The sequence below is a fragment of the Galeopterus variegatus genome, unplaced genomic scaffold, assembly GCF_000696425.1.
Source record: "Galeopterus variegatus unplaced genomic scaffold, G_variegatus-3.0.2 Scaffold1052, whole genome shotgun sequence".
Classification (NCBI taxonomy): Eukaryota; Metazoa; Chordata; class Mammalia; order Dermoptera; family Cynocephalidae; genus Galeopterus; species Galeopterus variegatus.
In genome coordinates this window covers 190,684-204,340 of record NW_007727163.1, presented here as the reverse complement: position 1 = coordinate 204,340, position 13,657 = coordinate 190,684, and the positions used below count along the sequence as shown (strand labels likewise).

Below are 13,657 nucleotides of genomic sequence, written 5' to 3'. Positions count from 1 at the left end.
AGAATACAGAGTAAGGTAAAGAAACCAGTCTTTGTTTTGGTAGTCTTGTTGCTTCTTAAGAATTTCCTATTTGGCAAAAATGATGGAAGACAGGATAGACTGATAGTACCTATCAGTCATGTGCTGACAAAAATTAAATACAGAGGCCTAATTCATGCCCTTATAAGTCTTAGCATAGTCAAATAAATGGGGTCTGACTATTGTACTACTTGCTGTTAGTTGTACTAACGTTAGCCAAATGACTCTTTCTCTCTGTTAGCAGAAGGATTTTATGTCTCATTACTGTATTGAAAGATGTTTCCAATAATTAACTTTAAGAGGGGTTCTGCATTTGTGTGCTAACCAGTGATATTTACATTTAAGTTTGTTTCTGAAGATACAAGCTTCCCAATTTCTTAGCTAGGTCTACTTTTTAAATGGAAGAGCATATGAGACTTGGTGGGATCTCCCATCCAGCAATATTTTGTGCAGAAGTAGTTGGAATTTATGTAGATGTAACCAGTATAGGACTATTTGTTTGCTTATTTGACCTTATAATATGCCTTAAATTTAGGGAATGGGAAAATTCCTAAGCAGAGAGTTATTTCAAAGGCAGTTAATGTTATATTTTAAAACTTTGTTGTAAGTTTTTCTGGACAGATTCTGTATGTTTAAAAATAATGTCTCTCCACTTTATACGAGTGTACAAATATAATCCTTTTGTTTTTAGGCCAGTGTTCTAGCTTCCAGTTCTACTGCAGCAGCTGCTACTCTTTCTCTGGCTAATTCAGATGTCTCACTGCTAAATTACCAGTCAGCTTTGTACCCATCATCTGCCGCACCAGTTCCTGGAGTTGCCCAGCAGGGTGTTTCCTTGCAGCCTGGAACCACTCAGATTTGCACTCAGACAGATCCATTCCAACAAACATTTATAGTATGTCCACCTGCTTTTCAAAGTAAGTGGGGAAACTCTTGTATCATATGATATTATATCAGACTTCTTTAGGCAAATCTAGTTATTTAGTCCGGATCTTTGACAAGCTTAAACTCTGTCTCTGATGATGAAGGTAACTGAAATTGGGCGATATCACAAAGTAGATTTTCTCTTTTTACATTGGTTATTTATCTAATTACAATACTACCTGACACATTATAGGAGCTCAATTTATGTTTCCTTAGTCGAATTGCCTAATATCAGTTTTCTTGCCCATTGCGGTCTTGTATCAATGTCACATGTCTTGTGTAAGCATGTATTTCTCATTATGCAGAAAATATACATCTTGAAAAATTGATTGTAAGTAGGATTGCTATTATTGAATCCTATTTCCTATATCATTCTATTATAAAATAAAATTATGTTCCAAATGATTTTGTAAAAATCATGTTTAAGAAGGTGGAAACCTTCTTAAATTACATTCAGAAATGAATCATTATTTGCTGAACTGAAAAATTCTACAAGCTGAGGTGCTTGTGTGGGGAAAACATTAAGATTATCTACTTCAGCTTATGAATCATATCATTCTTGCAAACTCCTGTCAACAGAGGAATAAAATAGCTGGAGGAGGAGGCTGACTCCATGTGTTGCAATAAGCTTCTAATTTTCACATTCCCATCCTTCATCATTTTCTCATTGTTGTTCTGTAATCCAGTCTATCCAGTTCCTTTTTTCTGAAGTACAGAAAATGTGTGTTTATTGAGATGTTAAGCCATTTAAGAGGTTAAATTATTTCAAGGATGTTTTCTGACAACATACTTGATATTCCCAATAGAAAGTCAATGTCAGTACCCTGTGGGAAACCAGGATTCAGGCTTCTCATAGCACTTTACATAGAAGCAGGTAGCATTTTTATCTTTTTATGTCATTTACTTGTTGACTGTGACTCTTTTGTTTGTTTGGTTTCTGACAGAGTCAGAGCAAGCAGAAGGAAAAGAGGGGCTAGGGGAGACTGAGAGATTACTGGGAGGACAGGAGAGCGATAGTGATGTAAACCAGGGAGAAACCACAGGGAGAGCGGAGGAACAGATTTGAAATCCGTAAATGCAAATTTAGCCTAACTTACCGAATTATTTTTTGCATGTGCTTTATAATAGTAAATTCTATACTTTGGGTTTTCATATGAGTTGAGTGATTATTCTACTGAATTTAGCAAATTAGCACCCCTTCCCCCACCTTTTCCAAAGTGAGTTTCATTGGAACAATTTTCAGATGTGGGATCCTGAAGTTTTCTGCTTCTTCTCAGATAATACTTAAGAGATGAAGCAGAAGAACTTGAGTTTCTTTAACAAAACAAAGTGTAAACTAAAGAGATAGAGGGGGAAAGTGGGATAACTCCTTTGGGTATAATTAGGTAAGTATAAGCTTTGGAAAAATGTTTTTTCCTATCTGGTAAGTCTAAATAACCTAAGTAGCAGTAGAGCAAATTTTAAAATTTCCAAATGAAAGGGGGTTTTGAAATTAAGGTGATGATGATGATACCTGATATGTGTTACTTTATGCCAGACAATGTTCTAAGTGCATTTACATGTGTTAATTCATCCTCACAACCAACCAACCCTAGGAAGCGGGTGATGCCATTATTTCCAACTTATAAATGAGAAAATTGAGCACAATTCCCTCATCTTCCTGAAGTCTTATACCTACTTTTGGCAGAACCATGATTTGAACCCAGGTAGTAGGGTTCATCACTTTTGTATTTTGAGGTAGTATTCCTTACTGCCTTGCAGTATGTAAACTCAAACAGCTGTAAAGAGTTTTTGGTTGATTTGCCAGCCACTGCCATTTGCTGATTTCTACCCAATAGTCTTGCATTCCAGGTTGCCCACTTTTTTTCACCATTCATTCTTTTATGAGATACATAGAGGAGGATTAGACCCTCATCAATTGGGCACTTTTAGTCTTCTTTCCATACTTCCATCATTCTTTATTTAAAGGGCTGTGTTCAATAAAACAAAAATAACAACAAGGAAGAAGACAAAACTCTGATTCTTCTTAGGTAAGAATTCAGGGAAAATCTTCTAAAAGTGTTGCCTTTTGTTCTTTGTTTCCAGTTGTGGTGGAAAGCAGCAACTAGTTTTAAACCAGCTTGACTGCTGTGGCTTAACCTAAATTACCAGAGCACTCTAATGCTTTACAGTCACATTTGTAGGTCAGTAGTATAAATACTACTTTTCATAATATTTCAGTTGACCAAAATAGATATAAATTTTGCTTAGTGGTTGACTATTATTCTGTAATTTTGTCTCCTTTTACTTTTTTACCTTCATCTATGGGAGCCATAGATGAGCTTCTATAGTGAAAATTTCCTCCTAAATTTTTCCTCAGTTCCTGCCAATTTGTAGAAGACTATTGCAGTAACATTGTCTTATAGTTAGCCATGTGTCCTAGGACTATTGACAGCAATTTTGCCTTGCTTAGCTTTCTCATAAAATATCACTGCCTAAGGAAGCGTGGCTGACAACTTTATCTTGATATCTGGATTTGTTACTTTTTATGCTTATGTTAATAGCACTTTTAAAAAAAGATATTGGTAGAGTGTTCTAATTCTGATTTTACTAGTCCCTCTTATTTTGTACATTCCTGGTTTGTATTTTTCTTTATGACAACCTGTTACTAAATTACTTGTAAATTACTGAAGTGGAAAATTGGAAGCCTGACTTGCTTGAAAATAGCAGTATGGTTTGTGAATTATGCTCATGTGATACCTACATAGTAATATTAAGAGAAATTAGTTGGTGATAGCTTAGATAATGTCATTGAAGGAGACTTTTAATTGAATGTTTATATCCTCACTTAACAAAATTGCAAGTGTTAGCGAATTGGAGGCATAATAGAAACTTAAATTCTCTATATTGAAAATTTTGATAGGCTAGGTTTAGAAGAAAGTTTGAAGGCTGTCTTCTTAAATTTTGGCAAAAGGGAGAATTATCTTGAGCAGCCCCTCTATTCCCCAGAATGAAATATTTCTATTTATAGGAAACATTTATTTAACTATTGTTCCAAGAGCACAAAGAATAAAAAAAATAGGACATGATCATTGTTTTAATGGCAGCAAAAAGTTCGTGATATTCCTAGCTGTCTTTTAACCACAAAAGAGCCTTATTAGAAAGCTGTCAATGACAAAAGCAGATTTCTAAAATAAGTAGAAGAAAGTTTCTATAAACCAAAATGTCTGCTTTTTAAAAGTTTTTATCCTAGGCATAGTTTCTTCAGTTCACATGCTGGTGAAAGATAAGGTATATGATTAATTTGGGTACCAGGTTTTATTTTTCGAGAAGTGGGGAAAAAATTCTTTAAAACATTCTAAACAAAGAGGTAACTTAGAGTATAAATTATTGAGCTTTTCCTAGTTTTTCTTATCTAATTAACCAAAAGTTTTAATTATATTTGTAAAGTCTTTGCTTTTAAGAGTACAGTTTTAAAAATGCATGTTTTTCCCTCAGTGGGTTGAAAGGTGGATATAACTTATGAAATCAAGGTTTTTTGTTTGTTTTTTGCTTATACTGTTAATGGCGATGGGATGAGTATTATATTTTAAATTTTGTAGCATAAAAAAAAAATTTAGAACTCCCTTAAACCAGACCTCCCTGTATCAAACATCTTTTCATTAATCTAACCTGAAGGAACCAAGTCTCCCTTTTCTTAATTCCCAAGACTTCTATGAATGAGACTCCTTTTGTCTATAACTATACCTGAGAAGTGGATTGTTTGAATACAAAAGCTAAAAACAAACAACAAAAGCCCCCAAACAAATAGTACTCCCAGATGTAGCAGAGCAATTTAACTGTGATGCTGTTTTCAACAGCTGGACTACAAGCAACAACAAAGCATTCTGGATTCCCTGTGAGGATGGATAATGCTGTGCCAATTGTACCTCAGGCACCAGCTGCTCAGCCATTACAGATTCAGTCAGGAGTTCTTACGCAGGTAAAAACTAGAGCAGTGTGGATACTCAATATTGCTGAAGCACGGTTGAGAATCAGATATTTTGTCCAGGAAATGTTATTTACTTTGACTCTGAAATCTTTCTTGGTCATGATTCAGTGGACTTAAATTGAAGCATCTGTATGAAACAATATGCTCATTTCTAACACTATTCCAACTCTGCCAATGTCTTCCTTAGACTTGCAGGGATGAGTATCCAGACATTGAGAAGTGGTCTTCTGAGTAAGTTTACTGTAATTTTGTGGGATGTAGTTTTTTTGTTGTATTTTTTTAACCTTAGAGTTCTTAAAGATAAAGTACACATGCAATATTTTGATTCTAAAATATAAGGTTCTACTTTTGCTCCTTTAGGGTCACTTTTGCCCACTGTGAGAATTTCACCACAGTTAAGAGGCTGGATCACACCAGGATGCCTCTTCAAGTATTGCATTCCTTCATTCCTTGTGTTTAACCAGACTGTGGAAAGCTTTAAAACTTTATACTTGCTTGGAACATGCATCTAAGAGGATTGAGAAAAATCACGAAATATTTATATAGCAACGAATGTTGTATTTTAAATTCTATATGTAAATGTTTGTGGCCCATGACATATTGGAAATTTTGAAATCCAAAAACCTTATTTTGTGAGTAGGAAGAGAATTTTTAATGAATGCTTTTGTTTCATAGAACTGATCCTCTGAATCTGGCCCAAGAAGGATTCCTATACTTTTTTGTTTAGGCCATTGAAATTTGACCTAGTGGGTCAGTGCTGTGCAAAACTGAACGGGGAAAGTTGTGTTTGGTACATGCATTTTAGGTGATATGAAATTATTGTTTATTGTTGTTAGTAACTTGGGGGGAATGAGAACCCTTCTGAACCCAGATAATCTTCCTCCATGTTTGTTTCACTCACCTGCCTAATCTACATTTCAGGGAAGCTGTACACCACTAATGGTAGCAACTCTCCACCCTCAAGTAGCCACCATCACACCGCAGTATGCGGTGCCCTTTACTCTGAGCTGCGCAGCCGGCCGGCCGGCGCTGGTTGAACAGACTGCCGCTGTACTGGTAATTCCCCTCACTTGATTGTGTTACTAACGGAGTTTCTTTGGTTTCTTTCTTTTTTATTTTTTCCTGTTTGTTTTTGTTCTGTTTTCTTCTGGTTTTCTCATTCTTCAAAAAAATATTTTAGCTTAGTCTTTGCAGAGGGCATGGAAGCATGTGCCATCTTGTGGCTGTGTTCTTGCTACATCTTTAATGTTTCATTGTTTTCCTCCCCAATATTTGCTGAAGCACTGTTTGACTCTGATGTTCAGTGTGGCTCTGTAAGGAGCAAGATCCCTTGATTCTTCTTCACCAGCCTAGTGTGACTTCTTCACCAGCCTAGAGTGATAAAAGCTCTTGGTGTAGCCTCAGAAGAGCTTCAACACTGTTATCTGTTTTCTGTCTTATTTTTTTACCCTTTGATCCTTGAGAATGAAGGAAATGGCCTTTAGTTTGGCTCTGCTACAGGCACCTGGATGGCCAAAATTTGAATTCCTTGGCAAGTTAGCTTTCTTCTTTTTATTGCTGTTTTAAGCTTCTAAAACTTTTATGCATGTAGGAATGCTTAAGATGCTCTTAATTTATCACTTTATTAGTTGATATTTACCTTCCTTCTAGAAACACATGAAGATAGCTCTTTTTGTCCCTCATGATCAGTGGCAGATTATATCTTCCATTTAAAGATGTTCCCTTTAGAATGCTTGTAGATCATATTGTGGTTGAAATTAAAGGCGAACTCATTTTTAGGGGGTTTTGGAGAAATTATGTATTTTACAAATAGGTCTTTATACAAAGGTGAAAATATGGCTGACAAACTATACAAATATAATATCTTTGTTATTAAAAGTCATGGGGAAAAGTTATCGAATATAGCACTAATTACAGTAGTATTGGGTTAAGAGATAGGAAAAACAAACAGGACTTTGAGGTGTATTTCAGGATTTGTAACTGTAAGATTGACTTTTAGATGTGTTTTGGTTTATTTGAGCGAGTTAGAATTGTTTACTGAATATCGAGCATTTCATTATTTGAAACTTAAAATTAGGTAAGCATTTGAAAACCTAACTGATAATATCAAATCCTGTTATTTCTCGTCTTTCAAAGTAGCTTTAAATTTCTTTTGTTGTTTCTCAAGTATTCATTCTGGAAGAGAATGAAAACACTTTCAGCAACATACTTTGGTTGGAATTTGGTTTTCAGTTTAAAAGTCTTTGTCACATCCAGATTAATTTTCTCAAAAGTGTAAAACCTGAGGGCAAGGGAGGCAGATGTATTTCCAAGCCACTGCTTTAACTTGTTTACCCATAGTGTTGAGGTTGGGAATGTTAGTTGACACTTCTCTGCTGCTTCTCTTAAGTTTGCACTAGCCATTTGTTAAGCTTTGCATATTTTTGTTCTTTTGTCAAAACAGTTCGTCGCTTGGAACGCCAGATTTCTGCCTCACATTGGAATGTTATTTCTTGCTTTGTATTAAACTACATGCTTTGTCTTGTGCAGGTGTTGGCTTATGGAAAGACGCATGGTGTGACTTAACATACTTCTCTTATTTTTTGTTTTGTTTTGTTTTGTTTTAAATTCTGCTTATGGTAGCGGACATGTTTGCAGTTTCTCTGCTTTGAAGGCTTCTTATTTGGAACCGGTATTTGTAACAAGCGGATCTGTTACTTGCAGAAATATTTTTAAAACAGTGTGTTGATGGCCTTGCAGTTTGAAATTCAAGAAACAGAACCATATGTACCCAAGCATTGTAGGTAATTGTACTGCAGGATTTAAATTTAAGAAGGGAATTTCCAAATCTGTTCCCATTTTTTCAGAAAATGCCAGAATTTCGTTGAGTAAGAAGTTCACAATACATACTTGTTGCTCAGTCTGTTGAAAGTGACATGACTAGTTAAAAGCCAGAAATGATGTATTTTCTTGTAGTGACTAGTTTTGCTGTTGAAGTATGTTTCTTCAAATGATTCATAAAATGAATATATTTTAGATAATTATTAAAAATGAAATATGGTGCTTTCTGCATCTATTTCTTAAATATTTTACTTATTGCCTTATTTTTAAATTCTGTCATATGGTTATAAATGATGAAGTTAGTTTCTCTCGCTGGCGTAAGCTTGTTTGCCACAGGATTTGGCCTTTGGTCATCCACATCTGGCTCCATTTTCTAAGTACTACCCTTTTAAAAAAGGGAACAATTATGCCCTTTGTGTTGTGGGTTGAATTGATCTGATGTCTTATCTGATTGGCACTCAAATTTTAAAATAACCTATTTTTAATCTTAAGGGAGTCCTCTTAACTCTGTCAAGGGTTATACTTTAAAATCTTTCCAAAAATGATACTCTGGCATTTAACCAGAGCGTACCTCTGAGCTTTCTGACTCCTTTTGTCTACAATGTAATAGAAACTCTTAACCACAAGGATCTTTTCTTTAATACCTTGGTGATCAGTTTATGGAGGTGGCCAAGAGAAAGCAATATATTCTCTTTTCCCATTCATAAGACTTTTGTAGTCTTGAGCCCCTCTGACCTTTCTTTTTTAATCTCTGCAAGTTAACAATCTATAAGCAACTTCTTTTAAAATATGAATTTTTCTCTCATCTAAAAAACAGCAGAAAAAGCCAGGAATGAGTCAAGTCTGGATCTTTTTGTGTGTGTTTCCTTACAGCAGGCTTGGCCTGGAGGAACTCAACAAATTCTCCTGCCTTCAACTTGGCAACAGTTGCCTGGGGTAGCTCTACACAACTCTGTCCAGCCCACAGCAGTGATTCCAGAGGCTATGGGGAGTGGCCAGCAGCTAGCAGACTGGAGGCAAGTGCTCTATGTTCCTCTGTGGTAGATTTGTAAGAGCAGATCTCTTAGGATTGGAGCGCTTGACAATGTGGAGAGACTAGGAAGAAAATAAAGGAAAATTTGCCTCTGTTTGAAATCCTTTAAGAAAAAAAACCCATATCAGGCTAGGAAATGGAGTTACAAGAAAGCTTTGAATATAAGAAAGTAATAGGTTCTAAGGTCAGGAATCCTTTACTCCAGATTTAAAGAAAGTGTTAAGCAATTAGAAACCATGCAGTGAGATCCTAAAGTCTTGTAATCTAGTTACCTGTCTTTAAAAATAAAATGCAGCTGTATTTGGTTAATTGCTTTTAATACCTGTTTGGTCCTTATTTCTCAGTGGTTTTGGGATTTACTCTTCTCTGTTTCTGTTGGTACAGGAATGCTCACTCTCATGGCAACCAGTACAGCACTATAATGCAGCAGCCATCCTTGCTGACTAACCATGTGACATTGGCCACTGCTCAGCCCCTAAATGTTGGTGTTGCCCATGTTGTCAGACAACAATCCAGTTCCCTTCCTTCAAAGAAGAACAAGCAGTCTGTACCAGTCTCTTCCAAGTAAGTCTGTGTTAGAGCTGATAGTTAAAATTGTGCCGGTTTGAGATATGTATTGCCCAGCATTTGAAGTGTTGTGGTATAAACACTTTTGATATGAAACAGTAAGTAACTGCTAAATTAATAAAGAGCTTACCTTTTCATCTGGGCATGTTCTCCAAGTATGTCTTGGTTATGAGAATCCCTTCTCTCTGCTGCCACTTTGAATCCAGGCCTTATTTATGATATTTTTACTTTTCTATTCACTTTACAGAGTGAAATTTAACCCTGGGTTAAAGGGCATACAAAAATAAAATTTCTTTTGTATTTTGGTGTTCTTGTCCCTAGAAACTCTGGCCAGAGTGGTTAGTTTATTTTTCATTGGAACTTTTATAGTTAAGTGTAGTAGCGTAATGATTAGGTAACTGAACAATCTTTCCTTGTGGACTTTTCCTACAGGTCCTCTCTGGATGTTCTGCCTTCCCAAGTCTATTCCGTAGTTGGGAGTAGTCCCCTCCGCACCACATCTTATAATTCCCTAGTCCCTGTCCAAGATCAGCATCAGCCAATCATCATTCCGGATACTCCCAGCCCTCCTGTGAGTGTCATCACTATCCGAAGTGACACTGATGAGGAAGAGGACAACAAATATAAGCCCAGTAGGTAAGGCAGATGAATGGTTCCCTGGCTCTTTTGGTCTCAGACTGTTGGTTTCAGTCCACCCTTGGTCTTTGACTGTAGGCTTCAGGAAAGTGGGCCAATTTTGGCTATGAAAGAAAGGACTAAAAAGAGGTATTTTGGAAGCTTGGCCTTAAATGAGTCAGCCAAACAGATTACATTTTCTTAACCAAGCATTGTCAAGTTTTCTATAATATTATACAAATTTTCAGTTAAATCAGTCTTTCACATACATTAGAGAGCAGGTTTATGTTAAGCTGACAGGCTACTCTGGCTTAGGATGTACGTTATACTACAGATATCCGCTGCCTTCAAGGAACTTTATAGTCTGAAAATAACCTTTTAATTCAAAAGGGCTATTTGTAAGATGGTAGGCTTGAAAATAAGTTTTGAAAGTGGTCATTGAACTGATTTTGGGAAGAGAAAAAGTAAACTTTACAGTGAGGAAAAGTGGCATAGTAGAGGCAGAAATTATGTATGAGATGTAACCAGTATGATTGCTTTGACTGGAGTGAAGCTTATTAGAAAATAAGGAAAAGCTAAAGTGAGTAAAGTGGGAATCAGTTATTTGAAGGAACCTTTTTTAAAAAACATATGGTAAGAAGTTTGATTAGTTATAGTAAGGAACCATTGATAGTCTATAGGAGTGACAGGAAGAAAAGTGGTGTTTGAAGAATATTATTGAAATAACTGAATGGAAATGGCCAAGAGGCAGCGTTGAGTAGGTGTTAGAGGTGTGGACTCTAGAGTCGTTCTGTCCTGAGTCTGAATCCTGTCTTCACCACTTACCCCTTGTGTGACACTGGGCAAGTTCTTTGATCTCCCCATGCCTCAATTTCCTCATCTGCAAAATGGAGATAATAGTACCTACTTCATAGTATTATTGTAAGGATTCAGTGAGGTGCGTGTAGAATGTAAGAGTAGTGCCTGACATATAATAAGCATTTAGAAGTTTGCTGCTGCTATCATTATCTTATTACCATCGTTATCATTATTGTTATCATGGGAGGAGCAGAGAGCCTCTAAGAAACACTGCTTAAAAGGGCAGTTATATTTCCATGTATTTTCTTCTCTTCAGCTCTGGCCTGAAGCCAAGGTCTAATGTCATCAGTTATGTCACTGTCAATGATTCTCCAGACTCTGACTCTTCCTTGAGCAGCCCGTATTCCACTGATACCCTAAGTACTGTCCGGGGCAATAGTGGATCCCTTCTGGAAGGGCCCGGCAGAGTTGTGGCAGATGGCACTGGCACTCGCACCATCATTGTGCCTCCACTGAAAACTCAGCTTGGTGACTGCACTGTAGCAACCCAGGCCTCAGGTAAATAAATCTTCACAGCTAGAGTTGAATTCTCCTTTGATGCTTAATATTTTGCTATAATCTACTTATGCCAGTGATAGAGACCAGTGGCATAGATATTCTTAAAGAGTACTTAATTCAGAAAAGAGTTTCCTGCAATGTGGCCATCAGTTTATCTTCCTATGTTTATTTTGCTTGGGTTAATATAAAAAATGAGATTGTAGTCTCAAACACATGCACTGCTGATGGGAGAAAATAGACAAGACATATGGGATATGGCAGGGAGAATTAGCAGGCAATTAGGTTTGCCACAGATGATTCAAATTTGGCAATCTAGAAGTGGACAGGACTTTAATATTGAAAATGGCTGCCGAGTATTTTGGTGGGCTGGCTGGTTAGCTTACTTGGTAAAGCATGGTGCTGATAACAGCAAGGTCAAAGGTTCAGATCCCTATACCAGCCAGCCACCAAAAAAAAAAGTTTCGGAAAACAATATGTCCTTTGGATTTTTTCTTACCTAGTATGATAGGCAGTGATGCTTTTGTTGATTTTGTTATTACCTCCATCCTTTTCGCTCTGTTAGATACTGGGCTTAGGCTCCCTGGTTCAGTTATTGTGTTAGTTGGGTAATACTAGCTGCAGTAACAAACCTCAAGTTTCCTTGGCTTAACATAATAGTAGTATACTTCTCACTCATTGAACTTCCCAATACAAGTATTCCTGATTGGTAGGCTTGCAGTGAGTTAAGGATCAGAGCCTTGGAATCCTCAGCCTCCAATCAGGAGGAGAAAGTAAGTCTGGATGAGGTACAAACATTTCTTAACCTCTTTAACCTGGAAATAGGGAACACTACTCACATGGCCCCACCTAAATGCAAGGGGGCCAGGAAATGTAGCTTATGTAGGCAGTTGCTTCCCAGTGGCAACTTTACACCAAAGAAGGGGAGTGTGGATTTTTGGTATCTGCATAGCCATCTGTGCCATACTTGCATAAATAGTGTTTTATTATGGATTATGTTACTGCCGCAGGTATAAACAAGAGGCTCATTTGAGGGTATTGTGTTAAGCTTCAGTGTAGATCTCCTCCTCAGAAATACACAACTGTCCCATTGCAGACAGGGTAGAACTACCTGATGCCAGGCTACCTAAATAGAATTATTAAGACCTCTGTCCACTCTTGGGTCCAAAGAATATATGCTGCCCACAAGTCACTGAATAAACGCTCCAGTTTTCCTAGTGGGAACGCAGAAGGAAACAAAAGTTTGTATTCAACTATCCTGTAATTTCTTAAAATTTGAAGGACAGTAAGTGCCTAACAAGATAAAATCTTGCCTCCCTTTAAACCCTTTTGACACTTAAATATCCTAAGAATTACCAGTATCTTTCTCAGCTTCACTTTGTCATTTCTGTATTTGTTTAATTCCTTCTTACATTAAACTGTAGGCTCCTTGGGAGTAGGGACTGTGTCTTACTTATGTTTGTATTTCCAGTAGTTTTTTGTATGTAACAGAAGATTAGATAATAATTACTCGAAGTGAACCTTTTGAGGATCCTTTGTGGAGCTTTGTGGCAAGACAGAAAAGAAATGGATAATGCAGTTTCTGTTCTTCTGGTGTAAATGCAATTGAGGAAGTAAGATACACATGAGACCTTAACTCTTGCAAACTACATACAGATGTGGACTAATATCAATATGATGCCATCTGGGGTTAGCTCAGTGATACTGAGCAAATGTCAACTCATAACTAACTAAGCTCTTACCCTTTCTAAGGTCTCCTGAGCAGTAAGGCCAAGCCAGTGGCCTCCGTGAGTGGGCAGTCATCTGGATGCTGTATCACTCCCACAGGGTATCGAGCTCACCGCGGGGGGACCAGCACAACACAGCCACTCAACCTTAGTCAGGTAAGCGCTAGGAGCTGCTGCCTTTTGTTTGGGGTCCTCTCTGTTGTTACTCTCTGGAGAACCCTGCTTCTGGCTGCACTGCTGAATAAAGCCAAACGAAGCCCCTTTTGTGTGCAACAATTTGGTGGTTCTATAGCCTGCGACGTATCTGCACGTGCTTTGTTTCTTCATTCGCTGTGTAAAGGTGTTCAGGATGTACATTCCAGGTTTCCCATCAGATCTCCCTAGTCTTTCCTGGAAGATTAGAGAAATGTCTGGAATTTAGATGAGCCTAGGATGCTTTAATCATGTCTGAATTTGTACCACCACATGCTTTGATACCAAATTCTCTTTTATCTCCCAGGCCATAAATAACCTGAGCCTCACACTGTTTACTTGCGTCAAGAGACAGTGAAAACTTAATCAACTGTGATATGGTTCTGATTTTACCTGTTGCTAGAGTCTGGGATCTGGGGCTTCCCCTCACCTCTGTCT

General features: G+C 37.3%; 1 protein-coding gene across 2 annotated transcripts in view; it reads left to right on the top strand.

Annotated features, from left to right (window-relative positions):
* The window catches only part of HIPK1 (homeodomain interacting protein kinase 1), a 49,875-nt gene that overhangs the window by 30,831 nt on the left and 5,387 nt on the right, over positions 1-13,657 (top strand). Inside the window, exons 8-15 of one of the 2 annotated variants that reach the window (XM_008574461.1) lie at positions 710-935; positions 4,782-4,903; positions 5,834-5,968; positions 8,606-8,748; positions 9,150-9,329; positions 9,765-9,968; positions 11,062-11,303; positions 13,053-13,183. In XM_008574461.1, the coding sequence (XP_008572683.1) occupies positions 710-935; positions 4,782-4,903; positions 5,834-5,968; positions 8,606-8,748; positions 9,150-9,329; positions 9,765-9,968; positions 11,062-11,303; positions 13,053-13,183 (1,383 nt within the window). The remainder of the gene's footprint in view (positions 1-709; positions 936-4,781; positions 4,904-5,833; positions 5,969-8,605; positions 8,749-9,149; positions 9,330-9,764; positions 9,969-11,061; positions 11,304-13,052; positions 13,184-13,657) is intronic. The other variant, XM_008574460.1, reaches the window with a different exon arrangement.